The sequence below is a fragment of the Pyrus communis genome, chromosome 2 (genome assembly GCF_041283825.1).
Source record: "Pyrus communis isolate YQ-2024b chromosome 2, ASM4128382v1, whole genome shotgun sequence".
Lineage (NCBI taxonomy): Eukaryota > Viridiplantae > Streptophyta > Magnoliopsida > Rosales > Rosaceae > Pyrus > Pyrus communis.
Window position 1 is genome coordinate 16,023,667 of NC_142566.1, and position 26,956 is coordinate 16,050,622.

The 26,956-nt window shown below is 38.0% G+C and overlaps 4 protein-coding genes across 8 annotated transcripts; 1 reads left to right on the forward strand and 3 right to left on the reverse strand.

Annotated features, from left to right (window-relative positions):
• Positions 1–209: 209 nt before the first annotated feature.
• Positions 210–3,870, reverse strand: LOC137746752 (peroxisome biogenesis protein 16). Of its 2 annotated transcripts, none has more exons than XM_068486760.2 (8): positions 3,319–3,870; positions 2,668–2,725; positions 2,087–2,303; positions 1,681–1,985; positions 1,322–1,590; positions 1,145–1,212; positions 759–820; positions 210–634 (listed from the first exon to the last, which is right to left on the reverse strand). In XM_068486760.2, the coding sequence occupies exons 1-8, from the start codon at positions 3,385–3,387 to the stop codon at positions 573–575; spliced, it is 1,110 nt and encodes a 369-aa protein (XP_068342861.2). In that variant the 5' UTR covers positions 3,388–3,870; the 3' UTR covers positions 210–572. The 2 variants fall into 2 exon arrangements, with proteins under 2 accessions (XP_068342861.2, XP_068342862.2); XM_068486761.2 differs by having other exon boundaries at positions 2,652–2,725; positions 3,319–3,632.
• Positions 3,871–4,411: 541 nt separating this feature from the next.
• Positions 4,412–7,485, reverse strand: LOC137746750 (peroxisome biogenesis protein 16). 2 transcript variants are annotated; one of them, XM_088684681.1, is made up of 7 exons: positions 7,208–7,485; positions 6,577–6,634; positions 6,061–6,277; positions 5,651–5,958; positions 5,286–5,554; positions 5,091–5,154; positions 4,412–4,731 (listed from the first exon to the last, which is right to left on the reverse strand). In XM_088684681.1, the coding sequence occupies exons 1-6, from the start codon at positions 7,307–7,309 to the stop codon at positions 5,092–5,094; spliced, it is 1,017 nt and encodes a 338-aa protein (XP_088540807.1). In that variant the 5' UTR covers positions 7,310–7,485; the 3' UTR covers positions 4,412–4,731; position 5,091. The 2 variants fall into 2 exon arrangements, with proteins under 2 accessions (XP_088540807.1, XP_068342860.2); XM_068486759.2 differs by having other exon boundaries at positions 5,096–5,154; positions 7,208–7,483.
• Positions 7,486–17,012: 9,527 nt separating this feature from the next.
• On the forward strand, positions 17,013–22,073 carry LOC137747481 (zinc transporter). Of its 3 annotated transcripts, XR_015955918.1 has the most exons (12): positions 17,084–17,311; positions 18,445–18,637; positions 18,744–18,829; positions 19,066–19,150; positions 19,530–19,608; positions 19,782–19,912; positions 20,062–20,148; positions 20,318–20,430; positions 20,559–20,689; positions 21,124–21,261; positions 21,430–21,539; positions 21,647–22,073. XR_015955918.1 is itself a non-coding variant. In XM_068487595.2 (11 exons), exons 1-10 carry the CDS (start codon positions 17,256–17,258, stop codon positions 21,234–21,236), a joined length of 1,074 nt encoding a protein of 357 aa, XP_068343696.2. In that variant the 5' UTR covers positions 17,013–17,255; the 3' UTR covers positions 21,237–21,261; positions 21,647–22,073. The 3 variants fall into 3 exon arrangements, 2 of the variants coding, with proteins under 2 accessions (XP_068343696.2, XP_068343697.2); XM_068487595.2 differs by lacking the exon at positions 21,430–21,539 and having other exon boundaries at positions 17,013–17,311; XM_068487596.2 differs by lacking the exon at positions 21,430–21,539 and having other exon boundaries at positions 21,677–22,073.
• A 632-nt stretch (positions 22,074–22,705) lies between these two features.
• On the reverse strand, positions 22,706–26,451 carry LOC137747480 (ATPase GET3A). The gene is made up of 7 exons (XM_068487594.2): positions 25,952–26,451; positions 25,413–25,537; positions 25,111–25,261; positions 24,814–24,924; positions 24,275–24,413; positions 24,071–24,186; positions 22,706–23,262 (listed from the first exon to the last, which is right to left on the reverse strand). The coding sequence occupies exons 1-7, from the start codon at positions 26,210–26,212 to the stop codon at positions 23,086–23,088; spliced, it is 1,080 nt and encodes a 359-aa protein (XP_068343695.2). The 5' UTR covers positions 26,213–26,451; the 3' UTR covers positions 22,706–23,085.
• Between the last annotated feature and the right edge of the window lie 505 nt (positions 26,452–26,956).

Here is a 26,956-nt window from a genome sequence, read left to right on the forward strand (position 1 = left end):
AGGAAAAACAATGAGAAAGAAAGAGAAAGACTTTGTCCTCAGGGACCTGAGATGGTTCCTTTCCTACCCACAAGGACCTGGCTTATAGCGTGGGTTGTGATCGATGGAGCAATAAATCGACGGCATTTGAATTCAAATGTGCGTGTAATTGTACTTTAGAGGGGCTGTGATGTGAACAAGGCTATATGCTTAAAGCAATGAACCATGCATCGACAATAAAGAGAGCGCTAGCTATCAAAAATAAGAGCAGCGAATGTGTACAAGTTTGCAATGCCAAAGTACAACCAACGTCCAATCTCCGTGAAAACTCTCAATCTTACATGCGTACATCTTGATTTGAGCCCTTTGAACTCAGGTATATTGTACATACGTGTGTTCCTTGCGAGTTTCATCAGCAGAATTTCCACAAATTCTATAAAAAAATTTAGTTGCTAAAGACAACATTGAACCTTTCCTAACAAACTCGATACAGCCATGGGACACATTCGTCAGTATTTGAGAAACACGTCAAAATATACCTTTGCCCACGAGATGTCAAACACTAAAAAGCATAACTCATCGTGGTTTCCATCTTATGATCCCGACATGTAAGTATACCTTGTCTGAGCTCCTATAAGAAGCTCAACAAGTTTGCCTGCACAAACCAAAGATTTTGTTGTTCAAGGATTTGCCCATGAATAAATCAAAAACTCAGCTTGTAAAAGTAGCCGGACAACATAAAATGTGAGGGAAAAAAAGAGAAGGGAATGTAAACCAACCTGTAAGAAACCCAACAATAGGTACTGGTTCCAAAACTTTCTCGGTGCTTTCGAGTTTTTGCCTGAAATATATGACAACCAAAATAACAGAAGACATTAGTTATTCTTCCTTAGAAAAGCCTGCACACTATCATTAAATTTAACTCATAGTAGTAGCATAGCATAGCAACCCATCAAAACTCTTCATGGACACTGCAATCGCTCACAAACAAAAGTATTAGAAATTAGGGATATTGCTACTTTGGTAATGTTAGTAGCCAGCTGAATCAAGTGTTTTTCTATGGAAAAAATATTGAGAGGGTGAAAAACCAGGTGGTGGAGTTCGTAGTTGAAGGGTGGCAAGTGTCAGTCGTAACTTATAACTACACTCAGAAATTCAGCATTACCTGGTATACTTGCTAAAAAATGGATCTCTCATGAGGTAAAGTGCCCACAACAACTTTCGTCTTTTAAGCTGAATCCATGCCATAAAATAAATAGCTATTCAGCACCAATTTTCAAAGACAAAGCTAGATAAGACAGGTTATCAGAACAGAGAAGGCAAGAATTTTGGAAACCCTAACCTCATTCTTTTCAGAGACAGAAAGATGAAACTGCTGCTTTATTGTACCACCCCTGGATGATGTAATTCGTGAAAGCAAGCCCATCCCAGTGATGTCAACAGCCAGAGAAAGGAACCAAGGAATCCATGAGCTAATTCCATACTTCCGAATAAATAAAACATAGATGAGTGGTCTAGTTATAAATAGAGTCTCCCCAAAAATATAAAACGCCCCTTGAAGACCTTTCTCGGACAATAAGGTGGACAGGGTCAACTTCTCAACCACTGGAGCTGTAAGATACAACATCTATATAAATAAAAACGCATATAACTTGTACTTACATACCGTAACCAATAAATAAATTTTATCTGAATAGTTACTTGGAGGCTCCATAATTGCTTGCTGGTGTTGAACCCTACGTAACCATACTGGTTCTGAAACCATCCTGGCATTTTCTCCAAACCTAGTCAATGCAGATAGTGCCCTTCCTTCTAAATTCCATGGGTCCTGTCCATGATTATTTCTTAAGTAACCAGGCCCAAGCTGCCCTCCAGGTTTCGTAAAACTACCCATGTTACGTTGAGGAGTTGAAGCTTCCACATGCATTTCATCATTTGGTGTCTCTCCTCCATGCAGAAGCATCTTATATCCATTGTTCCGGAATAAAGCTAACCTAACTAGCACCCTGATGAATAATGAAATCCACAATGAGGCAATAAACAGAATCCTGCATACAATAAATTCTTGAAAAACGACTGACTTATGAATATAATAAATAGTCCTTACTTTGCAGCTTCCATAATAGCAATGAAATTCCATTTTTTCTCATCACCGAAATACTGCTGAGCCACAACTTCAACCAACGTTTCCAAATCCTTTAGTGCAGATATGCACAATGCATATGGGAAAGAATAATCCTCAGTAGAGCCAACATGCATTGAAGTAGGAGATGTGTTGATTATATGTTCATTGATAGCACTTATTATTCCCAAGAGAGTAGTTACTGCAGAAAACATATTAAGAAAAGATTACCAATTCCTGTATTGCATGATATGTATATTCACAGAAATATGCAGCGGGAAAGAGACTTACAAATCGGTTTAAGATATAAAGTTATTCAATTGAAAATTGGACAAATTGAACATCCTATTCCAATTTTAAGGTATGAAACCTTTTAAATGTACATTTTGAATCTTTTGTTTTTATTTTGATAACTTTCGTTTATTTCTTATCGACCAAAATTAATTTTCTAAAGTGTAGGATTACTCCAGAGAGAACCGCATAATCACTAACAGACACAAAAGGATTCCTGCCAACTTCTAAGCTATAACAAGAAGTAGCCAAATGTTACCAAAATTTCAAAAAACCTGCTTCTGGTCCTATCTCTGATTCAGAAAACCGTTCAGGTACAAGCCACGTGAATCCCTGTACAAAGTTTTCTCCATCCAGTTAAGATAACAAAAATAGACGATAAAAACACAATTGAAGGCCAATCATTCCATGCATTTTCGCCAATTATGAGTTACGATTGCTAATAAAGAAGAAGAAAACCGAAAAGGGACTGACAGAAAATTAACCACACAACATAAATGCAACCTTGAGTGTATTTCTTAATCCGAAACCCGAAAAGTACAACCATATATACTGCTTCCAAAGTATATATGTCAATTGCATCAGCAAAACATACACACACATACACACACACTGTGTGTGTGTGTGTGTATATAATTATACAGTAATATATGGCAATTGTTAACAGCCATATGTCTTTATCAAAAGGGAAGAAATAAACCTTCAACAGCTATATCAGCTAACACTATCTCTAATTCCAAGTTAAAACATTAAAATTGCCATTTTTTTTTTATCAGAAGCCACGATTTCTAAGTTCATTGGAAACCCATTTACATAAATAGCATAAAAAAATCGAGTAAACCTAAAAAAAAAGCACAAAATATCATATAACTTGATAATCATCAACAAATGAAGTAACAAAATTTAGAGAAATTGAGAGAGCTCACATTTGCCAGAGATTCCAAGGAGTGCACGTAGTCCTTGTTCTCCCGAACCCATTTCTTATAAGCCTCCATAGATTCAAAGACTCTGCCTGCCTTTTCCCAGCAACACAGCCAGAAACTTCCCTCAGAAAACCCTCCTACTCAGTTTCTGTGCGATTTGGGGAAGACCCAGAATTCCAGAGAGGCAAAGAGAGAGGCCCTTTAGGGTAATTTGGCTGTGGACTTCCTCGGTTGCTGAATTGCTGATGGTGCGGAAGGGCGAGAGTGACGGTTCGGTGAGGGGTGTCTCTTCGGTTCTGTACTGGAAAATGGTATTTAAAGCGGATCGTTGATTTTGTCAGATTTGTGATGCCGATGGGGTTCAAAGTAGTGGACGGTGGAGATCTGGTGTCTTTTGCCGCTTCAATGGATGAGATGTTGAGATATTAGCGATAGTGAGAGAATTTTATGAGGTGGCATAGCAGATGATCAAAGAAATTGGATATGGGTTTTGCTCATCCCAAAGTGTTTATGTGAGGGATAGGACCATAGGATCTAGGAAAATCACACGGAAACAAAAAGGGGCTGTGATGCCTTTCTGTTCTTGTTTTATACAGCAATATATTCACAAAAAGATACGATGATTAAACTAAATTTTTCTAAATTACGAAGAGCAGAGTCCAAACTTTTGTTGAGTCGGAGCACATGCTTGCAATGTATTTGCATTAAAGGTAGTAGATTTGTGTTAAGTCACATGATAAGGATTCATAATAAGTTAGCAATACGCTCATTATATACAAAAGTCAAACTTAAGACCTCTTATTTATAAGGATGATTCTTGATTGGACTTTAAAATTTGACTGATTGTATCATTGTATTACATAATAAAGTAGACATAAAAAAAATTAACGTGAAATTTCCATATGTAGCAAGTAAAAAAACTATACACACCCAAAATGTTCTTTTGGTCGCTGGATAACTAAGAATGTATGATTACTCATCCTTGAATATGATAGTAGTAGAGAATGTATAATCATAATAACGTACCTAATCTAAAGACGGTATTAAAATACTAAACCAACACCTGGTATTCATTAAGGTGGTATTCAATATGGAATTGGAAGGATGAAAATCGAATTAATAAATGTGAGGAGATTATAAAAAAGAAGAGAGTTCCATGTAAAACTATGCAAACGCCTATAACCGCGCGGTTAAATATGCTACTAGTGTATCAGTCTAATAATATTTTTTTTTTACTTGTAAGCGAGAGGACTCAAAGTCAACTGCAAGCGTCCAATCATGGCACCACTGATGGGCTCCAAATGACGACAACCCAACGACCCTACTTACAAACGCTGACTAAAGAAACTGTACTTGTTAGAGAAGAAGCTTGAGGTTTTTGCTCCACTTTTGCTTTCATCTTGGCTACTTATGAATCTGCAGAGGAAAATACAATCAGCGATTAAATGTTGAAGTAATCAAATTATGTGATAACAGCTTTTCAATTAAGTATTTGGTTCGGAAACGACGTCTCCTGAGGCTGTGTTTGGTTACCGAAAAACCCGGTAGAAATCAAAGGAAAGGAAAGTGTATGAATCTCATATTGTTAATCTATCTGGTTACGGAACTCACGAAACTGGGAATGTTTTTCGTTTTGTTTGGTTAGCTATGAGTCTCAGTTTTCTTGGTGCCGGAGGGGTCGAGAATATGAGTAGTTGAATAAGTGTATAAGTATAAATGTCAAAGGAGAAAATCGAAGGAACTAAACACGGCATTGACTTGCTATTCAGCATTACCTCACCTGGTATAAAATGGATCTCTCATCGCGTAAAGTGCCCATAACAGCTTTCGTCTTCTAACCTGAATCCATGCCAAATATAAAGAGCTATTCAGCGCCAACTACGGTGACAGACTGAATATTGACAACGGGACTAATTTCAAAGAAAAAACTTGCTTAAATAAGACAGGTTCAAGGTTTCGGAAACCATAACCTCATCCTTTTCAGAGACAGAGAGAAGAAACTGTGGCGCTTTTGTACCACCCCTGGATGAAGTAATTCGGGTAAGAATGCGCATCCCAGTGAAGTCCATAGCCAGAGAAAGAAGCCAAGGAATCCATGAGCGAATTCCACATTTTCGAATAAATAAAACATAGATCAGTGGCCTTGTTATAAATAGCACTTCCCCAAAAACGTAAAACGCCCCATGAAGATCTTTTTCAGACCATAACGTGGACAGGGTTAACCTCTCAACCACTGGAGCTGTATGAAAACAACGTCTACATCAATAGAAACTAAAATAACTCGTAATTACGTACCCTAACCAGGAAATAAATTTTATATGAATTGAATAGTTACTTGGAGGCTCCATAATCGTGTGCTGGTGTTGAACCCTATGCAACCACACTGGTTCTGAAACCATCCTAGGATTTTCTCCAAACCCACTCAATGCAGATAATGCTTTTCCTTCTGAATTCAATGCGCCCTGTCGATGATTATTATTTCTTAAGTAACCAGGTCCAAGCTGCTCTCCAGGCCTCATAAATCCGCCAATTTTACTTTGAGGAGTTGAAGCTTCCAAATCTGTTTCATCATTTAGTGTCTCTCCTCCATGCAGAAGCATCTTATATCCACTGTTCCGGAACAAAGCTAACCTAACCAGCGCACTGTAAAATAATGAAATCCACAATGAGGCGATAACTAGAAGCCTAAAGACAATAAATGCTTGACAAATGAGTGACTTATGGCAGAAAACATATGGTCCTCACTTCATAGCCTCCATAACAGCAATGAAATTCCATTTCTTCTCATCACCAAGATACTCTTGAGCTACTACTTCAACCAACGTTTCCAAATACCTTAGTGCAGATATACACAATGCATACGGAAAAGAATAACCCTCGGCAGCGCCATCATGCACTGAAGGAGGTTCTATGTTGATTATATGTTCGTTGATAGCGGTTATTATTCCCAGGAGAGTAGTTACTGCAGAAGATCATATTAAATAAAAGATTAGCATTGAAAAGGTACATTTTGGATAAATTAAACATGCTGTGATGAACGATGACACTTTGTTATTCAGAAACACAAAGCCAAGAGATTATGGACAACTCCAATTTTACTTTTCTCGTTTTGATAACTTTCCGAGCAACCAAACTTACTTTTATACATTGTACAATTACTCCAGAGAGATGTATATAATTACTAAGAAAAACCAAAGAATCCCTGCCAATGTCTAAAGCTACAACAAGAAGTAGCCAAATGTTACCAAAATTTCAAAAAACCTGCTTCTGGTCCTATCTCCGATTCAGAAAACCGTCCAGGTAGAAGCCACGTGAATTCCTGTACAGGGTAATCAAAATCCAGTGAAGATAACAAAATTTTGCAAAACACAACTTAAGGCCAATCATTCCATGAATTTTCACCAATTATGAGCTAGCGTTGTTGATTTAGAAAACCCAGATCACTGATCATATATAAAAAAAAAAAAAGAAGAAAACCATAAGGAGACATAGTACAATTAACCATAAAAAACAATGTGAGTGAATTTCTTATGTATGAGCTACATATTAACCCCCAAAAATCCAAATAGTATTCCCATAAGTGTGGATTGGTATCAAAGTATATATGGGAATGGATAATACTTCCCTCATTCCCCACTAACAACGTGTCTTCGTTTTACTGTACAAACGTCATAATTGGAAGCATTCACAATTTCACATTCACATGTGGATATGGAAAAGGAAGAAAAAAAACTGTCAGGTTTCACCATTTCCAATATCATTGAAAACCCAGTTAACCAAATAGCATAAAAAATCCAATTAACGAGAAAAGAAAACGCAAAATATGCCGATTAAGTCACGTAATTTGATGATAATCAAGAAATAAAGTAAGGAAATCGAGAGAGTAGCTCACATTGGCCAGGGACTCCAATGAGTGGACAAAGTCTTGTTTCTCCCTAACCCATTTCTTGTAAGCCTCCATAGCATCCCACAATACACCCCAAAACTTCCCCATTTGGAAACGACCCAGAATACCGGAGAGGTAAAGTGAGAAAGCCGTAATTTGGCTGTGGACTTCCTCAGGCGCCGCCCAGATGCTGATGTGAAGTTGCAAAGTTCACTCACAGAGTGATGGATCGTTGACACGTGGATTTTTAGAATATTTGTAGTAAAAAGATTTGATTTTTTCAGTCAATGTGGCACTCAACTAACAAACTTGTGGAGTGTACCGACATTAACGGAACGATGAATGCTTTATATTTTCTCATATTCAATATAAATTGTTATTAGCATTCTACAAATCTCATTTTACACTTCAAATTTTTTATAGTTAGAAAGAAAAATACACTTGTGAGGAGTGAGAATAAGATTTGTGGAGTGCTAATAACAGTTCCCTATTCAATTGTTAAAATACTAGGAACCAGATCCATATATAATAAGCTTATTGGGCAGGCGATCCGGACTGTTGAAATTTGATTCAACGGCTATAATTATTATAACTTTTAGAAGGCCCTCTATTTGTAGCCATTTGATTAAATTTCAACGGCCGGATCGCCTGCTCAGCATGCTCAGTTTTATTGGATCCGGAGGGGATCCAGTTCCAAGATACTATGACTACTACAGGCTATGGTCTGATGGTACTTTTCTTTACTTGTAATTGAGAGATATTGGGTTCGAATTTCGTGAATAACGAATTTGATACCAAATTAGGTTGCCTATTGTGTAGCTTAGGCGAGCTCCCCCTCTTTTAGTGTAAAATATATGTTTGTACTAAAAAAAAAAATGATTCAGATGCTAAATCTAATGAATTTTAAGTTAAAGGACTTTAGTTACAGTTTAATGATATAATTCAACGACTATTTTTTTTTTTTTAGAAAAAAAATTGACCATTACTTTAAAAAATAAAAAAAAATAACGAATCGGCTCACTACTTCATCACGGAAGTCTACTATTTCGAGAGTCAGGAAGACTCACAGAGGTATTTCAACCTCATACTGGCCACCATTGTGTGAACCAGTACCAGGAATTGAACGTTAATTTCTCTCTTTTGATTCTTTACAATTCATTCCATCCGAATGTAAGAAATTGAGATGAATATGTGAAAGGTAAAAAGAAGTGTGTGGATAAAAACTCACTAATTCTATTACTTGATAAACCAAAAATGGGAATGATAAAATATAGAGTATTTCCTTGTTTTTATTTCACACCATTTCAAACACTAAAATGAAAGTTGTATGTTCTCATGCCATACGAATGAGAATGAGGAAAGAAAATTTCATTCTCAAAGTGCATATTTTATTAGTTAAAAATATAATTACAAATTTTGTATTAAATAAAAATAAATAAGTTGTAAGCGACGAGGCCAATGTCAAAGGCAATAAATTTTTCACCACTCTTTTTTCATTTTGCAAACTGATGCTTATTTTCATCTTTTGATTTTCTTTTAATTCATTCAATCCAATGATTAGCAATAAGTGGAGTTACTTGAAGTGAGAAAAAGAATGCAGTGAAATTACTTTCCAATGTTAATAGAGCTTGAATAAGTAACCAAAGGACAAAGTTATATAGAAAGGGCACGTGGATTTCCTCATGTTTCCCTCGTAACTCAAGTGATTATCATTTTAGGGTGAGTTTGTTTGGCTTTAAAAATTTCACTGGAGGGACTAAGAATTAGTGTAGTCTCGTGTTTGTTATGTGCATGGACTAGCTTTAATGGGATTTAGCTTTCATTTGCCTCGAATTTTGGGGGGGGGGGGGGGGTGGGGGAGGGCTCACTAGACAGTCTTGGCAAGACCCCTAGAAACCTTGGGATTGTTAAGATCGTCCTCTCTCTTGTTCCTCACCTTCTTCTCCTCATCAACTCTCATCGCCCACAACCTCGTCTCTCTCTTCGCCTCCCTCCTAATTGTCAAAGAATCTAAAGTCTTCCTCGTCATCATCCTCTACAAGCTCCCCTTTCTCCAGTTGTAACAACCCGTCTCGGATTTGGCGAATCAAAAGTGTAAATTAGTAATTTTCACTTTGCTTGTGGGATATTTGTTTGAGATGTTGCTTTATGGCCTTAATTGGTGTGCCCAAGGGGGCCACCCTTTGAGTTTGTCCCCCAGCCCACTTGTTCTTCCTCTCTTCCCCTCACCATGACATTCTCTTTCTTTTTCCCCCTCACTTTATTTATTCTCTCCATCTCTCCTTTATTCCTCCCTACAACTCTCTCTTTCTCTCCGAGCTCACCACACCTTACACAACGAAGGTCAACGACGACACCACCCTTATTAGACCTGCACCACTGTCTCAACCGCAGGCCAAGACTCTACACCTTCGGTAGTGGTGGAGTCACTATTCTTGGTTTCCTGACACACTATCAACGTAGGTACATGCTTAGACACCAACCTATCCCATAAACCAACCTAGATCCTAGGCTGCGCATGGAGCACATGCGCCTCCACCGAAGGTACTATGTTCCGCCGCCATCCACGGCGGCACCGGCGACTTTTTCGGTGACCAAAATGGCGCCCTCAAATGGCGCATAAGGGCGCGTGCGGCGGCGTGTAGGGGTACTCGAGGTCCTTTTTTTTTTTTTCAACATCTTGAATCCATTTATGACATCCATTTTCTGAAATTCAATCGTTATGGTAGAGTTCATTTATTGGACCCTTTATGTGCTTAGGTGCGTTTGTTAGTGGTGTTCCTATCCACCCTTGTTGCACGGCTCTACACCAACGGTGTAAGGTAAGTAGACCCCTTCTAAAATGCATGATTTTACTATTAGAAATGCATACATGAAAAGCATGATTTATTGGTTATGTTTTATGAAACGTTTATGAGTAAATTAGGTTTACACTTTATGGGATATCATGTTGTATTGAGAATATTTTGGAATACCATACTTTATCGATTTTTACGTTCTTTGTAGTATATATGATTGATGACTATATACTATGAAGATATTTTAAGATATGATGTTTGAGCTACTGAGCTTTGTTGAGATATATGTATATATGTTTGGAAATATTATATTCAATAATTTTTGTGCTTATCTAGTGGTCACTATATGCCTTCAGGTGGGTGTTGTAGGAACCTACGAGCGATTGATACTTATATGCTTTCGGGTGGGTGCTATAGAAGCCTACAGGCGATTGAAACTTATATATGCCTTCAGATGGATGCTGTAGGAGCCATGGGCGAATGAAGGCCTTCGGGTGAAGGAAATGTTCTGAATGAAGTGTTCTATATGCCTTTGGTCTAATGAAGAGTTCTATATGCCTTCTGGCGATACTGATACCACTACTTAGCATATTATATACGATATATGTTTTACACAAAGGTTTTATGGCATGCTAGGGTTTTCAGAAAATCTATTACATATTATACTATTGAGTTTTCATAAACTTTGGGGGTTAGTACGTTGATGAATAACTGTTTCAGAATTACTTATATATAAACTTGGTCCACTCATGTTTTGTTTTGCACCCCTTAAAGACCGAGGAGTACAATCCCGGCGTCAAGGCACTCCTGCATCGGCATCTTCGAGTCCTTTCGACGTAGGACCCATCCTTTTGTTCATTCAATTTTATATTATTCATTTTTAGTGTCTCAGATTAGTTGTATACTTTGAGCACGTTCCACAATTGCATATTCAGTATAATTAAGTTTACAAATTTTAATTATGTAGGTTAATTGTTCTAGTTCTCATGCATCCTAATATGGCTTCGTCACCTTCAAGTGTCAACCAGCACATGCTTACCCTGGTGTTTGGTGAATATCAAGGTCGAGCTTGTTAATTTGGTATCAGAGCGTGGTTTGTTCAGAGCATACTTAGGATCTTCTGTTACTGTAGTGGTGTGTCGGTCATGACATCACTTGGATGTCACAACTTCCGGATTTGTTGTCATTCGGCACAGTGGTGCAACCCTCATTTTGCGTGAATAGTCATATCCTATTGAAGAAGAAGAAATTTCATGTCGAGATTGTGCCTCATCAGTGACGAAATGGATTGTTGGACGACTTTCAACATCGGACCGATACTCTGCAACATGCGTTCCTTAAGAATTGCGGGCAAAGTCGTATCTACATAGAAGTGTGGTGAAACGAAAAATCTAAGTGGTTTGAGTTCGAAGACCTAAAAACGGTGATGTTTTACTAAAGGTGTCGTTGTGCATTGAGGCAACTTATTGGGTGACGCTTTTACTTTTCGATGGTTGGGAGCACCTGATGTGAACCGTCCTATTTCTGACTTAGAGTCTATAGTTATTGTCCTGACTTCAAAATCTAAGGACACCCTCACCGTGGTGAAACGCGTAAGATCTTTATCAACCTCACAAAACTTCGTAGTTAGATTCTCAGTCGAAATGAGCTAAGTTTATGGCGACGGTGATTGATAGAGTATATAAATGTCTACGACTGCACCATCGTGTACCACCCCAATTATGCAAGCGTAGTTGCTGAACATCTCAGTAGAAAGACACACCAATACCCGAATATTCTTCAATCAGTTATATTTCCCCTTTGTACAAAACTCTTGGATATTTTGCGACATGATTATGGATCATCAGGAAACCGAGTTAGCTAATTTTTAGGTTCGACCATTTCGAGTTGTTACTACCCAATCAAGCTACGTACTTTTATAAACTCAAACATCAGAGTTGTATATTTAAATCCAGATATCTTGTACTCTAGATTTAATGAACTTGTTTTGACCTTCATCCTAGAGTGTTCTTTTAGCCTTCTTGACGTGGTTTCTTGCTCAATCAATGAGGAATTCACGATAGATCGACTCGGCGAATACGTGCGCCCAATTTCATATCAATGCTAGTAGGAATATTTGGAGCATAACCTTCTCGCGAGCCTACCAAACTTATTAAGAAGAGTTTCATGTAGCCTTGAGGTTTGAGTCACCTTTTAGTAAGGGATTAGTGAAGGTAGTAGTACGGGTGGTCAGCGAATTGCATCACCAGTCACTATGTTCACGCAGGAATAAATAGCCACCTCATATTATCTTGCTACAATTCATAGGCATCATATCGTACTTTAGCAGTTCTTTCCCAACAATATATATATATATATAAGTTCATTTGCCTAAATATTTTAAGGGTATCTTCCACCCAACCCTAACACACCTTTTATATACATCTACTGAGATTAAATTCCATCTTAGGTTCCGAGTTTGGTAATTATGAGCCAGTTTATGTGAATGGTTTGAAGCGGTAGTCGTTATTCGAAGGAAGTAGTATGAGTGATTGTTCTTCTAATATAGGTTTCGAATCTTGTACTTCTTGGCTAGGAGAGCGATGATCGCAATTAGTCACGAAAAACATGTTTACGATATGTGTTCACCTTCACGCATATTTCGACTACTTCACTCCAGGACCTTGTTGTTCGGATGCCCGTGGATGTCGAAGCATTTCTGACAGCTCTGGTTGGTACGCTTTAGAGTAGTACAGCAGTATAATTGAGGCATGAATCGAACGATCTTGGCACATTTCACATTGAGGAGCACAATAGCGTTTTGACAACTTCGGAAACTTTTCATTTGCTTACCGAGACAACGATGAGTTATCGGCATTACATGCTACAGACTATAATATCGATGGCTTAATTGTTGCGTTCGCTAAGCAAGTGGGCGAGTCGGTTGTCGATAGCAGGAACTATTAGTTAGCTATGATGAAGACTCGACCCAAGACACACCCATTCTCAAAGTACGTAACATGACTAATGTTTGGACAAGGCCATTTTCATTTTTGGTTTGGATTTTCAGCACAAGTATTTTAACTTATCTTATTATGGTTATATATGTATTTTTTGACGTTACAAATGTTTTTAGGAGAAGTTTTTTTTCGTTTTCAGTTTTAAGTTCAACATGAGTTTTCGACCTCTATGTTATTACACATCTATTTTGACGTTATCGTATTATACGTACATACTTTTAATCTTACATTATTATATATTACGACTTTATATCTTTATAAAGTATGTTTGTACTATTATGCTGATAGGGGAAGAAAGTAGGAGCTTGGAGGCAAGAATAAGGATTTTGCAACCCGCTCGTGACGGTGTGGCATATTCTCTTTCATCTAACCACTTTGACTTGATTTCTTCTTTACATATGTATATTCTTCTTCCTATTTTAGAGTATTTTTGTATAGCAAGTTATTTTAAATTTTGGGACAAAATTTTCTTAACGGGGGCAAATTGTAACAACCCGTCCTGGATTTGGCAAATCGAAAGGGTAAATTAGTAATTTTCTTTGGTTGTGGGATATTTCTTTGAGACGTTGCTTTATGGCCTTAATTGGTGTGCCCAAAGGGGCCACCCTTTGAGTTTATCCCCCAGCCCACTTGTTCTTCCTCTATCTTCATCACTGTGACACTCTATCTTTCCCCCTCACTTTATCTCTTATTTCTGTCTCTCCATCATCTATCCATACAGCTCTCTCTATCTCTCTCCAAGCTCACCATATCTCACACAACGAACGTCAACGAGGACACTACCCCATCAAACCTGCACCATCGTCTGAACCTTGCTGTCTCAACCCCAGGCCAAGATTGTAGACCTCCAGCAATGGTGGAGTCACTGTTCCTGGTTTCCCCGACACACTTTTTAGGTACTTAGACTCCTTTGGGTTGTGCTTAGGGTTTGATTAGGGTAGATTTTAAGTGGTTTATACTTACTGAATGCAAAAACGGCTCGGGGAAGAACTTCCCAATTTTTGGTGAGGGAATCCGAGACTTGTAAGCCGTTTTCAGGCCATGTTTTAACCACGGCTGGACCTTAAAATGGTATAATCCTAATCTACACTTGGTTGTCTTCAATTTGGTGGGTAAATCGTAGGTTATGGTTGAGTTTCGAGGTTGACTAGAGCTTGGGAAGCTTCGGCTTTCGTCTCCGTGAGAACCAGTTTGAAAACTGGGTTGACCCGACCCGGTAACCCTAAACCCAAATCCACCGGCCCAAATCCTTGGGTTGGGCTACCAGACTCTAACCCAAAACCCAACCCAGCGTATACGATCCCAAACCCAGGCCTTTGGCCCACTGAACCCAAGCCCAACCACCAACCCAGCCCACAAACCAACCCAGAACCCAGGTCGTGCGTGGGCGTCTGCCTTGGTAGTCTTTCGAGGCATGTGGCAGCGTGTAGGGGTACCTGAGGTCCCCCTTTATGTTTTTCGAAGTCCTGAATCCGTTCATGATGTTCGTTTTTTGAAATTCAATCGTTACGCTAGAATTTTATTAATTGGACCCTTTATGTGCTTAGGTGCATTTGTTAGTGGCGTTCCCATCCACCCTTGTTGCACAGCTCTACGCCAATGGTGTAAGATGAGTGAACCCCTTCTAAAATGCATGATTTTACTATTAGAAATGCATACATGAAAAGCATGATTTATTGGTTACGTTTTATGAAACATTTATGAGTAAATTAGATTTACACTTTATAAGATATCATGCTTTACTGAGAATATTTTGGAATACCATACTTTATCGATTTTTACATTCTTTGTAGTATATATGATTAATGACTATATACTATGAAGATATTTTAATATATGATGTTTGAGCTACTGAGCTCCGTTGAGATATATGTACATATGTTTGGAAATATTATATTCAGTGATTTTTGTGCTTATCTAATGGTCACTATTTGTCTTTGGGTGGGTGCTATAGGAGCCTACAAGCGATTAATACTTATATATGCCTTCGGGTGGGTGCTGTAGGAGCCTACGGGCAAATGAAGGCCTTCGGGCGAAGGAAGTGTTCTGAATTAAGTGTTATAAAGGAAGTGTTCTAAATGAAGTGTTCTGAATGAAGTTTTCTAAATGAAGTGTTCTGAAGGAAGTGTTCTATATGCCTTCGGGCGATACTGATACCACTACTTAGCTCATTATATACGATATATGTTTTACACAAAAGGTTTTATGGCATGCTAGGGTTTTTGGAAAACTTATTATATATTATACTATTGAGTTTTCATAAACTTTGGGGGTTAGTACTTTGATGAATAACTATTTCAGTATTACTTGTATATAAACTTGGTTCACTTATGCTTTGTTTTGCGCCCCCTCAGAACCTAGGGGTACAATCCCAGTGTCAAGGCATTCCAGCATCAGCATTTTCAAGTCCTCTCAGCGTAGGACCTATCCTTTTGTTCATTCAATTATATATTATTCATTTTTACTATCTTGGATTAGTTGTATACTCTGAGCACGTTCCACAATTGCATATTCATTATAATTAAGTTTACAAGTTTTAATTATGTAGGTTAATTGTTTCTAGTTCTCATGCATCCTAATATGGCTTTGTCACTTTTTGGTGTCGCCCAGTACGTGCCTACCCTAGTGTTTGGTGAATATCAAGGTTGGGCGTGTCATTGGTTCCCCCAACATCATACGGTTCTTCCTGTTCGAATCGTCAAGACTTGGAGCTCATATCACTCGATTTATCTGTGTTTTAGCGATTTTTTTTTTTTGAAAATAAGTTGTTTTTAAATGTCTACCAAACACCTTTTGGGGCTCAGCTTTTTTAGTACCCACTTTTTTTAGAATTTAAGCTAAACCAAACTAGTACTAAGTTAATTCAGCATAGTCTAGCCTAAAGCCAGTCTAACTTAGTCCCTAAAACTAGTCTAATTCGAGATATTTTAGTGCAACAAAACCACTCTTAAAGTTTGATTCTACCTTCATCACTATTGTTTGTATCATTAAGGCCTTGTTTGGCACACAGTATAAGACACCATATAGTACTAATAATGCGAAGTACGATGTTTGGTGTCCGTTTGTATTAAATAGTCACTAGATTAAACAATTTGGGCCTACCTATTTTATACGGTATATACCCGCTTGCTTATCCTCTCCAAAACCATGGTACAATTTAGTCCGGCGCTCTTTCCTTCCTTCCAGATGCAGCCGCTCTCTCTGCTCCGGGATTGCTGCCCTTCTTGACAGTAATGATGTTGCCTCCCACTCTTCCACCGCCCACCACCACGCAGTCAATAGAAACCGACTGTGTGCCCTCTCTATTAACCCCTGACGGAGATATGTTTGACTCTTTGGCCATCGAGCATCGTAACTTTAGGGATGGGGAAGTTCTGTTTGGTTTAGAGTCCACCACATAAATAGAGAAAGGTCTGTGACAGTGAGGTGCAGAAAAGAAGAGAGGGTGAGTGGCCATGATCCTGGCGTTGCTCATGGCGATTGGCTAGCAGTGACCACCACTGGCGTCGACTGAAATGAACATCTTCTTCTTTGTTTTCCCTCCCTCTGTTCTTCCCCCTCATTCCCACAAATCCCAAAACCCAATTCCTTTGCCAGCCACCATAAACCACCACCATCACCAGGTTCCATCCAACCACCCAGAACAAAACTCTTTTCTCCCTGCATCTTCTTCTGGCTACCGGATCTCCCTCCCTCTTCTCCACCGCTGCATCTCCGACCCCTACAAACAAACAAAGATTTGTCAATTTTTTTTTCTTTCCTTTTCTTATCTTGTTTAGTACCAAACACAATATAAATAATACGATCATTAATCTGATACTACACCAAACGCCCGACTAATTTAATTAGTACCATCTGGTGACTATTTATCTTATCCGACAGAAATAGTCAGTACAGTCCGAGCTGCCAAACGAGGCCTAAAAGAAAAATAAATTTAGTGTTTAGTGCTTAGTGCTTAGGGATGGACCCAAAATCAATACGGCCAGGATAAGTGACCAAAAGCCACAGCTGTACGAAACGGGCCTCACGTCCTTCATTCGTGGGCTCCCAACATAGCAAGGGCCCAACGACCCCTTCTTGCTGAAGCTCAAGCGAAGAAATTGAACTTGGCAGAGACGAAGCTTGAGGAGTTTTTGCTCCAGCTTTGCTTTCTTTTTCTCCAGTTACGAAGCTGCAGAGGAGAACATAATCCGCGATTCAATGTTGAATTAATCGAATTCTGTGATTAACTTTGCGATTCAGCATTTGGGTTCGAAAATGATGTCTCCGAGGCCAGTTCCTGAAGATCGAGGAGGATCTTCTCCCCATTTCAGGTAACCCAATCAATCCAATCTCATTTCTCTGTAATTTTTTTCTTTGATTTTTGAGGATTTGAATTGTAAAACCCTAGGGCCTTTGTTTGGTTTGCGAGAAAGTGTGTGAATCTTGTGTTGTTAATCTATCTGGTTACGAAAATCATAAAACTGGCAATGCTTTTCGTTTTGTTTGGTTTCTGGGAAAATTGGGTCTGAGTTTTCTTGGTGCTCAAGTGTTTGAGAATCATGAGTAGCTGAATAAGTTTGTATAGATATAAATGCAAAAGGAGGAAATAGAAGGTAAAAAAAAAAAATTAGCTTTGTGAAATTGTGAAGTTGGGGTTGGTTGTTGTAGATATTGTTGGGTGGCAATCAGCTACCTACTTTGGAAGACTGTTCTGCATAGTTTTAAGAAGGTTTGGGATGCTTTGGCGTGTACGAGGGGCCATTGGATCATTAAGCGTAATGCTTTGCAAAATTGGTGTTGATTACTTTTGTTTTTCCTCTTTACTTACATGGGAATTTAAACTTTAGTTGTCGCTGAGACAATGATCGTAATTATAGTTGCCGCAAGTTTACAGTAAATGGATCTTCCCCCACCGTAAGTCCTTGATATCTCCAGCTTGGTGTGCAATGGTCAATATCCTTTACCACAAAGTATTAGGTTTTTTCTTGTTACTGTTACAGAAGAGGGGATTAATAGGTGAATCAGAAGGTAGTGTGATGAGATTTCCATTTTTAAGGAGGTTCAATCTGTGGTTAGTTGAGATTAAGGGCTTATAAGTTTTCAATATGTACTAACTAATGAGGAGCTCTGTAGTATCTGGTGTAGTACAGAAGCAGTCCTCAGGAGCTAATATTCAATGTTGAAGGTAGACGTTAGTTGCTGTATAGTCTGTATTCAGTCTGGATTTTGTTGTTTCTTTTAGCTCCGGTGGAATAGATTTCTATTTCACCCCCTTCGGCCCAATAAGAAACCTATAGTAGAAGAACTTATGGAAGTTCAGAGGTTTATCATATTGTATCTAATACGCCAACGTGTAAGCCCAATATTTTTTTTTTCTTTTGGGTGAGATCAGCATTTCATGTGTTTTTACTTCGTTGTTCTCTTTACTACAACTAATTATGCCACTGATCTTATCTTAATGTAGGCAAACACCCTTTCAAATAATCCATATTATTGGAAACTTCTTGAGAATATGGTCAATTTACTCCCTGTACCGCTACTTGTCTGAAACGGGAGCTTCGGTTGTACTTTTTCTGTTCACCTGCCTGATCCCAGCATCCATCGTATTTCTAATTATGCAAAAGCCTTGGAAGGGCAGGCCGCTCTCAAATACGCAGGTTCCATGATACTTTGGCTTTTATTAGAAACAACTGAAAAGGCATCTGTAAAGTTTATTCAAATGATTGCTTTGCATACTTCTTGAGTGTTCCGTGTTGTTTTCAGGTGGTGCCTTCTGTAATAAATGGTGGCATAACAGCTTTATACTTTATTTTGTGGGGAAAAGGCCTCAAATCGTGTGGACCTCTGAGGTAGGCTTGGCTTATAAGATTTCAGATACCACTACAAGTGCTTGTGTGTATAAGTTTCAATTTTATGAATATTCTAATTACATTTTTTTCCCAATTTTTTCAAATTATGTGAGTATGCATTTGAGCAACAATCAGCCAGTAGCAATAAAAATATGGAGCATTGAACATAATTTGAACAAATAGAATTGATTTTGTTAATTACAACTGATTTGTTTCATCTTTGCATATTATGTTAGAGCTATATTAGCAGAGTATTCTGGTGCTGTCCTTGGAGTACTGTCTGGAGTATTATATGGGCGCAGGGGTCACGTTTGGAAAAAGGTAGCTCGGTTAGATGCTTTGTCCTTTGCTTAGAATGTGTCTTCATGTAAATAATCTACCATTGTCTTCGAGCGCATAAGCTAACATTTTGTGTTTGGCATGTTTCTCTCTTAATGAAGGCCTTCACTAATGTCCTTGGCCATTTTCTCGCTTCATTATGTTATCTTTTCTCTAATTACATAAAATAGGTTAGGACTTTACTGATTAGGCTGGTTGGTGTGTGGACTTTTACGTATTCAAGTTTTAGTGAAGATAAATCAAGGAATAATAGTACAAGACCTACAGTTCTGGTGACTTGATATAAAAAATAATTTGATTGAAAAATTGGAGCTATGAGATTCTTCTTTACTCACATGGATGTTTCTTCATCTTTTACCAGGTAGGTGGGCTTATTGCAATGGTGGCATCTTTCTACTTCTTATCTCAAGGGTGGGCCATGGAAACATATTCTCCATTCTATATCCTCTTTTATTAAATCCGTCCTTTCCCTACTGATTAGGATTGTTGTGTTTTATTATTGTTCCTTCCCATATCCTCCATGTCGTCTTTCCTCTTCTGTCTTTTTGGTTTGTCTATTTTCAACATAATGATTGCGTTTTGGTAGTGTTATTGTGACTTAACCTGAAATTACCATTTAAAGATAGCCTTGATGATGAGGTTCAGACGGAGCCATTGTTAGGTATAAAAGAGATGGCCCTTCCAATCTTTGCTGGCATCTTATCAGCATTGAGGAGGGTGATCGCACGGCGTGTTTCACTCAAGGTGCTGAATTGCTGATATTTGTCTATCTTCAGTTATCTTATTATTCTTTTGCTCTAACCCATTCCAAGGAATATATATCTGTCTAATTTTCTATTAATTAAAACTATTAACAAATTACTGCTGCTGGTTGCATCATTCTGTGCTTTCAGAATCAACTTAAAAGGCGACTTAATGCAATAACTGTTGCCTCTGCAACATGTTTCCTGTTCCCTGTGGCCATGTGGGACATGATCATAGTAAGTTGTATGATATGATAAGCGGTTCTAGGTCAAATTTGATTAGATTTACATTTTCAGTTGGACTCTAGTTCAATTTTATGGGCTTGCTATGTCTGTTTTGTTCTTTATTAGCCCTCTCCCTGTTGTTCTTTCTGATTTTTCGTGTTGTTTTTGTTGGGGCACTTAGGGATCACCTTCAAGTACCAGCGATAAGGTGCCATTCTCTACTTGGGCTTTTTTGAGCACCATTCTTTTTGGAGTAATCTTGATATTCTATGTTGATAGTATCGCGGAAGAGAGGTATATTTCAGAACTTTCGATGCAGTTTTGGTTAATCTATGTAGAAATGCTTGATTATCAGTTATTACTTGTCTACATGATCATTTCATATACTTAGTTTGACCATTAATGCTCCTAATGTATTATAGGTTGCACATGGTTTTCTCTTCTCCAAGGCATTTAATGGTAGCTGGAGGATGCATTATCATTATGGAGATTGTGTACAAAATGGACTTTTCTCTTCCAGGCTTTCTAATTTGCTGCTTAATTTTGGGCTTTGGTATGTGTATAGTATTTATCACTGCCAGCGTCGGCATTGTCATTAAGATTGTGATCAACATCAACCTCATCTCTATTATCGTATCTTGTCTTCCATGCAATTTATTGAAATGAAGTATTTTCTGGTACAGATGAGCGCTTCTTATGGGTGCCATTTGTTTATTGAGTAATATTTTTTTTAGTAGAGCAATAGTGTTAGTGGGTTAGATGTTAATTGTTAAGGGGGAGGGGAATCTGTGGGGACTGAACACGCACCATGATGCATATGCATGATTGCTTTCCGCCACTGCAGTAAAGCGCCATCTACGTTTATTGAGTAATTTATTCATTCACTTATTTGCATATCCGCATTTCCACTTTTTTTTTAGGTTTCTGTTTTGTTTTTATTAATTAGTTTTGCATAAATTGTCTCTAAAGTTTGAATAACATTTGTAGGGATATATGAGGCAACTTCTTTGGAACGTGGTAGAAAAGATTCTTTTCAAACTGCAGATTCATCAAATGGGATGCTAGGGGACGAAATTCAGATGTCGTCACTTCCAACTTGATTTATGTTTACGTTTGGATTACAAGGTTGTACTTATCGTTTGCTTACAAATTCCTCATCTTTATTTGCTATAGGCAGTAATAATCTGTTGTGAGTCGTAGTCTTGAAAGTAATAGGCATATTGATGATGTTAGTTCCAGTTATGTGAGGATCTACAGATTTTAGCAGTGTAATAAATCCTGATATATGTGAAGGGTTAGAAAAGAGATACGTTAACGAGGATCAACATCCCACCCGAAAAGCTAGGACATATGATTAACTGATATTGTCTGTGCACTGAGATACACACAAAGCGCACAACATTGTCAGCAAATTCTCTCTTTTATTAGTATTTCATGATTAAACCAATATTTCTCATCGCAGATCTGTGCTTTCTTTTTCTTTGCTGATTATTCTCTGTTTCTCATTCAGTTGCAATTGTGAGTTAAAGTACATCAGTAGCAAATTCGTCGGCTGCAAGTAGCTACACAAATGTTGGTCCACTGGTCAGATGCTAGAAAACCATAACCAGGAGGGAAATATACGCGTTGCAAAACTTTACACAAACTCTGGATTGTTGAAATGGTAGGAAACTCCCAAGAAATTTGTTGGTCATCGATCCTGATGTGGAATGTTGGTGGATCGTGGCAGTGTTGAATCTGTTGAATCCATTACCACTTAGAAATGTGCCGTACAGTTCTAACCGGTGATAGTTTACCATCTGTTGAAGAAATATACTTGTACTAACTTTTCAGGAATTATACGAGATCATTTCTCTCTTAAAATTTGTTTTTAGGCGTTGGATTTTCGCCAAATGGTTGGTGAAGATTATATGTTATGATTTGTATTTGGACTCGCATTCTCTTCCCTTCTATCTCTTTTGTCTTGTTGGTGCCTTTTTTTAATCAGAACCATTCAGCTAGATGCAGTGGCTAAGTGCTACCTCCTACAACCCAAACTTTGCTCGTCTTTCCACAGTGTCTCCACCATCTCGCCATGCTGACAAAACGATCTAAACCGTGCCTGCTAGAGGTTGTTGTCGCTTAGGTGGCAAGGGACTTAGAATCATACGAGCAGTCTAAAATAGAGGACGTAGAGTCACCATGGAGTGGCTCAGTGGTTGGGGATGAATTTCAAGCTCATATTCCACACGGCACGTTCTGTGTTCGATTCTTGGCACCTGGATGGTTGCCAGGGAAGACTGAAATGCCTCTGTGTGTCTTCACGTCTCCTAGAAGGGTGGACTACCATGGCAAAAAGAGAAATTTTACGATAAAAATTACACTCAACAAGTAGTAAGTAAAATAGAAGACGTAGGAATGTTGTTTTTTTGGAAGAATTTACTTATCATCCCACCTAAAACATCATTCCGCGTTTTCTGAATATTGTTCAACTTAATCGTACAACAAAATATCACAGCCTTATGTTATTTTCATTCAAATGCAGCTGTTCAAATGTATAAAAATCATTTGGTACGCAAGGAAAGATAAATTGCTGTAAAATGCCAATTCATATTCCCACACAATCCAATGTGCACAGAGCTTATAATCCATTCACTTTCTTTCCGGAACAAAATTGCAACATACTGATTTTGACATAAAGCTCAGTCAGGGCACATAAAAGAACAAGAGTTTCACCTATAAATTGTTCGATGTCGGAACATCTTGAATGAAATAAATTACATTAATGTGCAAGACATGGCACTTCTTATGATCTTGATTCTAAGAGGACAGAAAATAACTCAGCAATAAACCAATCAACCCGGAAACATCAATCAGTGGTAAACAGGATACACCTTCCACTGGTAGCCTAAACTGGGAAGAAGATGATGCCATCTGATGCTAAATTACAAAGTGGTGAACCTGGCGTTATTAGACCTTTTGTTTTCCTTTCCTCAGTCTTTCTAGTTCTGTTTCGGTGTCTTTCAACTGCTGCCTTAGAGTGACCACCCTTTTCTCTAACTCTTCCAATGTGCCTTTGCTGGTGGAAGGTTGGTATGGTGTCACAAAATGACACGAAAACGCTTTTAGAGCATCAACTCCTGTAACCTGCAAAATCCAAAGTAATCAAAAGGTTGATGATCAATAAGCAGCCAATAATAGTATTACGAATCGGTGTGGTACAAATTCTAAAGTTAATAAGCCCTAAAGTAGGAAGCCATGAAAAGAGGTGAATTTAGTTACAACATACACCTCATGAAAACATTAGACTCATTTGCAATGTTCCTTCAAGATGTTCTCCCATTGAAACAATAGGTTACGTTTTTGGAACCAAATCGAAGAATAAAGAGGCCTCAGATATCTAATGGATAGATATCATCATATGGTGGTCTCACAGAAACCATCAAGAATAGCTACATCCCATAGTACTATACATTGTGGAATGGAAAGAAAAAGAGATTCAGAGCTAAAATAGTTTCATTATCTTCATAATTCTTTTAGTAAATTGATCAACCAACCCCAGAAGGATCAAAGCACTGGGATATTCGGTGTGAAATCACATTCCTTACTTTTTCTCAGCTGGTTGAATATTTTACATAAATATATAAGAATATTTGAATAAAATATAACTAAACAAAAAGATTAAGTACAGAATATCCCAGAGAAGAAAAGGAATGGCGGGTGGGTAAATCATGGTAAAATTCCATCATCTATAGCCCTCTTTCCTACTAGGTTGAGATTTTTGTAAAAAATGGAGATAAAAGTCTCAATGCGTTTTGAGACATTCACAAAATAACAATCCCTCAAATAGAAAGTACGGGGAAGCTCGCTGCAAAAGTTTACAGATCACCAACCCCCTTTTCTTTCCAGTGCAAGAAGTCAAAGTTTCATAAATTATGGCACTCTATGGTCTTACCTCTTCTGGCAGCAATGGCAGCTTGGTGATGTTAAAGTCATCATACAACATGTAGAACTGATCAAGGTACTTTTGTTGCATTCGCATTCTTGCTTTGAGTAGTTTAGATTCTGTGCCTACAAAAACAAAATTACCCAATAGATAATTAAACTTAAGCTAAGAGCATGTAAAAGAAATTAATGTACACGGACACTGTAGGCATACCTTCTTCATCATAAAGTACTTGGTTAATGATGATATTGTGTGTATCTATCTCAAATTTGGTGAGTTCCTGCACTAGTCTCTCTGTTTCATAGAGAGAGAGGAATTCAGGAATGCAAACGCAGACAAAGGTCGTCAAGTCCTGCAAAAGTGAGATATGAATGCCTCCACAATGCCTATATATTTGGAAATTTAATTTGGAGGCAGAAGAGTGATGAAGTTTGGAAAAGCAACTTCAGATTTTGAAAAGAACTTAAAATTCCTCCTCCTTTCAAAACTGACTCATGAAAGCATCACTACTCATGATATCGAATGAAACAAAAGGTTTCAGCTTCTATCTAAATAAGTGGAAAAAGTATCTTCTCTTCTTTAGGATCCAAAACCCAACCAAGGAAAAATCTTTATTTATTTTACCTTTTTTAGCTTTACACTAATCTAATGTGTTAAAAATCTGAAACATATCTGTTACCGTACAATAGTCATCCCATCCAAAATCAATGATACAGACAACAGAAAAAAGAAAAATGAATGAGCAGACTTACAGGGTCTTTAAATTGTCGATTGACTTGTTCAATCACATCTTTCATGCCCTCCAGCTTTCCCAAAATTGCATCCTCTCCAAATTCGTCACCAACACCAAAGAGGCTTGTCATCTGCCTTGATCAATTTTGAACACTTAATACCATAAACGTAGAAACAGTTTTAACTGACCAATTACAAGCTTACAAAACTCAGACAAAAGAAATTTGCAAAAAAGTTAAGACTCCACGTGTGTCTTAACCATATAATTTTGAATGCAAGGGAAGATATGACTGACAAAAGGGTTCAACGGTATATACCTGAGTCATTAGGCCGCCAAATTTATTTTTCAAAGACATCACTTTAGCCAGACCTTTCTCCAAGGTTGATGGAAACTGCAACAGCCGAAGCGTATGGCCAGTTGGTGCAGTATCAAATACTATAACCGAATAATCCATTGTTTGGACCAATCTGCATGGACATAATTTCCACAAATGAATTAGCAGATTGATTGGTAAAACACTAAATTAAAATAAGTAACACATGAGAGGAGCTCTACCAAGATAGTAAAGAGCAAGTATTGATTTGCAAAGAAACAAACATAAGGGAACAAGAATCTCACTTTAGCATCTCTGCAAAGCTCATGGCCTCATCAATTCCAGGAATGGCATTTGCTAGATCAGAAAACAGATTATCCATTCCATCGTTCCCACCCATGTCTTCGTGCTCAACGGTAGGATCCACTTCCTATGTAGGATCAAAACCAAACAATGAGACTGCATAAAATGCAAAGCGCGCGCACACACAAATGCATGCATAGGGAGGTCGAAATTCAGCAACAAGTACTAAGCCAAGCAATGAAGAATTAATTGCCTCTAATTTCAAAAAATAAATCAAATTCTCAACAATTTGTTCATATAATTGAAGCTAAACTCAAAATCTATGAACTGGGAATCCCCAATTTTATCAAACAGCACCAAATTCCAAGAAGCCAACAACTGGGAATTTCTTTTGCCCCAAAAAAAAACGGGTATTTCCCAAATTCATCAAAAACCCAAATTCCACCCACCAAAAAATTCCCAAAACCCACAATTCACCTAAAGCAAGAATTACCCAGTAAAAAAAATTGAAGGAGGCAAGATTGTGAATCGAAAAGCGTACCATGGCATAGAGATTGGTGAACCCGTTAACCAAAGTGGGAGTCTTGGTGAACTTCTGCTGAAAAGCATCGCTGAGATTGTGAGCAGGGTCGGTGGAGATGATCAAAACGGAGGATCTGACTCTGGAGAGAAGGATCGAGAGGATCGAGCTACATGTCGTTTTGCCCACGCCACCTTTGCCGCCAACAAAGACCCACTTGAGGCTCTCTTGTTCCAGTACGTTCTGTATAGTCCCCTCTGGTAAATCAGACGCTGTCGCCATTTACTCACAGAGCACTGTTCACTCTCTCTCTCTCAAGAGTAAGCAATTGGAACCCAGAAATCTAGAGAGAGAAAGCAACAGTGGGAAGGAGACAGTGAGAGATCCACCCCGAGAACGTACGCTGCCGTGGATATTTCGGGTTGGGTTTTTGAGCCCACGGCCTTCGAAAAATCCGAACGAATAAGTTTCACAACATTCGGTAGGTAACGACCGAACAATTTATCATTTTCCTTCGGTTTGTTTTAGGGGGGATGTATTCAATTGGGAATTTGAAAGATTTCAATAGATTTATAAATCCTTAGATTTTTAAGGAGTTTAATTGATTTGTAGAGATTCCATGTAAAATTTTGATTCAATTATCTCGAAATCTCATGAGGAGATGTGAGATTTGTGGATGGTAAAAATGCACTACGAAATCTCTCAAATTCCCTCAAATTCCTTAACTTTTTCAAATTCTTTAAAATTAAATTCTAATTGAATACACTTGGAATGTTATAAACTTATTTAAAATCTTAATTAAATACATCCAGATTTCTAAAGATTTTAAAATACTTTCTTAAAATCTTAATTGAATACACATAGAATTTCAAAGAGTCACTTAAAATTCTGATTGAATACCCTTAGATTCATTAAAAGAATTAAAATCCCTCAAAATCTCAATTGAAAACTTTCCTTGAATGTTGTTTTCAGTTTTTAGGAAAATGCTTTTAATACAATAGATTTACACAATTTTTCATACTCGGT

Excerpts from the sequence above, each read along its gene's own strand:
- LOC137747480 (XM_068487594.2), bottom strand. The coding sequence starts at position 26,212 with ATGGCGACAGCGTCTGATTTACCAGAGGGGACTATACAGAACGTACTG. Across the intron at positions 24,925-25,110 it reads TTGGCGGCCTAATGACTCAG|ATGACAAGCCTCTTTGGTGT; the intron begins GTATATACCGTT and ends TGATCAAGGCAG. Across the intron at positions 23,263-24,070 it reads TGCCATTGCTGCCAGAAGAG|GTTACAGGAGTTGATGCTCT; the intron begins GTAAGACCATAG and ends TGGATTTTGCAG.
- LOC137746752 (XM_068486760.2), bottom strand. The coding sequence starts at position 3,387 with ATGGAGGCTTATAAGAAATGGGTTCGGGAGAACAAGGACTACGTGCAC. Across the intron at positions 2,726-3,318 it reads CCTTGGAATCTCTGGCAAAT|GGATTCACGTGGCTTGTACC; the intron begins GTGAGCTCTCTC and ends AACTTTGTACAG. Across the intron at positions 2,304-2,667 it reads AGAGATAGGACCAGAAGCAG|TAACTACTCTCTTGGGAATA; the intron begins GTTTTTTGAAAT and ends TGTTTTCTGCAG.
- LOC137746750 (XM_068486759.2), bottom strand. The coding sequence starts at position 7,309 with ATGGGGAAGTTTTGGGGTGTATTGTGGGATGCTATGGAGGCTTACAAG. Across the intron at positions 6,278-6,576 it reads GGAGATAGGACCAGAAGCAG|TAACTACTCTCCTGGGAATA; the intron begins GTTTTTTGAAAT and ends GATCTTCTGCAG. Across the intron at positions 5,155-5,285 it reads CTGTCTCTGAAAAGGATGAG|GTTAGAAGACGAAAGCTGTT; the intron begins GTTATGGTTTCC and ends GCATGGATTCAG.
- LOC137747481 (XM_068487595.2), top strand. The coding sequence starts at position 17,256 with ATGATGTCTCCGAGGCCAGTTCCTGAAGATCGAGGAGGATCTTCTCCC. Across the intron at positions 17,312-18,444 it reads GGATCTTCTCCCCATTTCAG|GCAAACACCCTTTCAAATAA; the intron begins GTAACCCAATCA and ends ATCTTAATGTAG. Across the intron at positions 18,638-18,743 it reads GGCCGCTCTCAAATACGCAG|GTGGTGCCTTCTGTAATAAA; the intron begins GTTCCATGATAC and ends TGTTGTTTTCAG.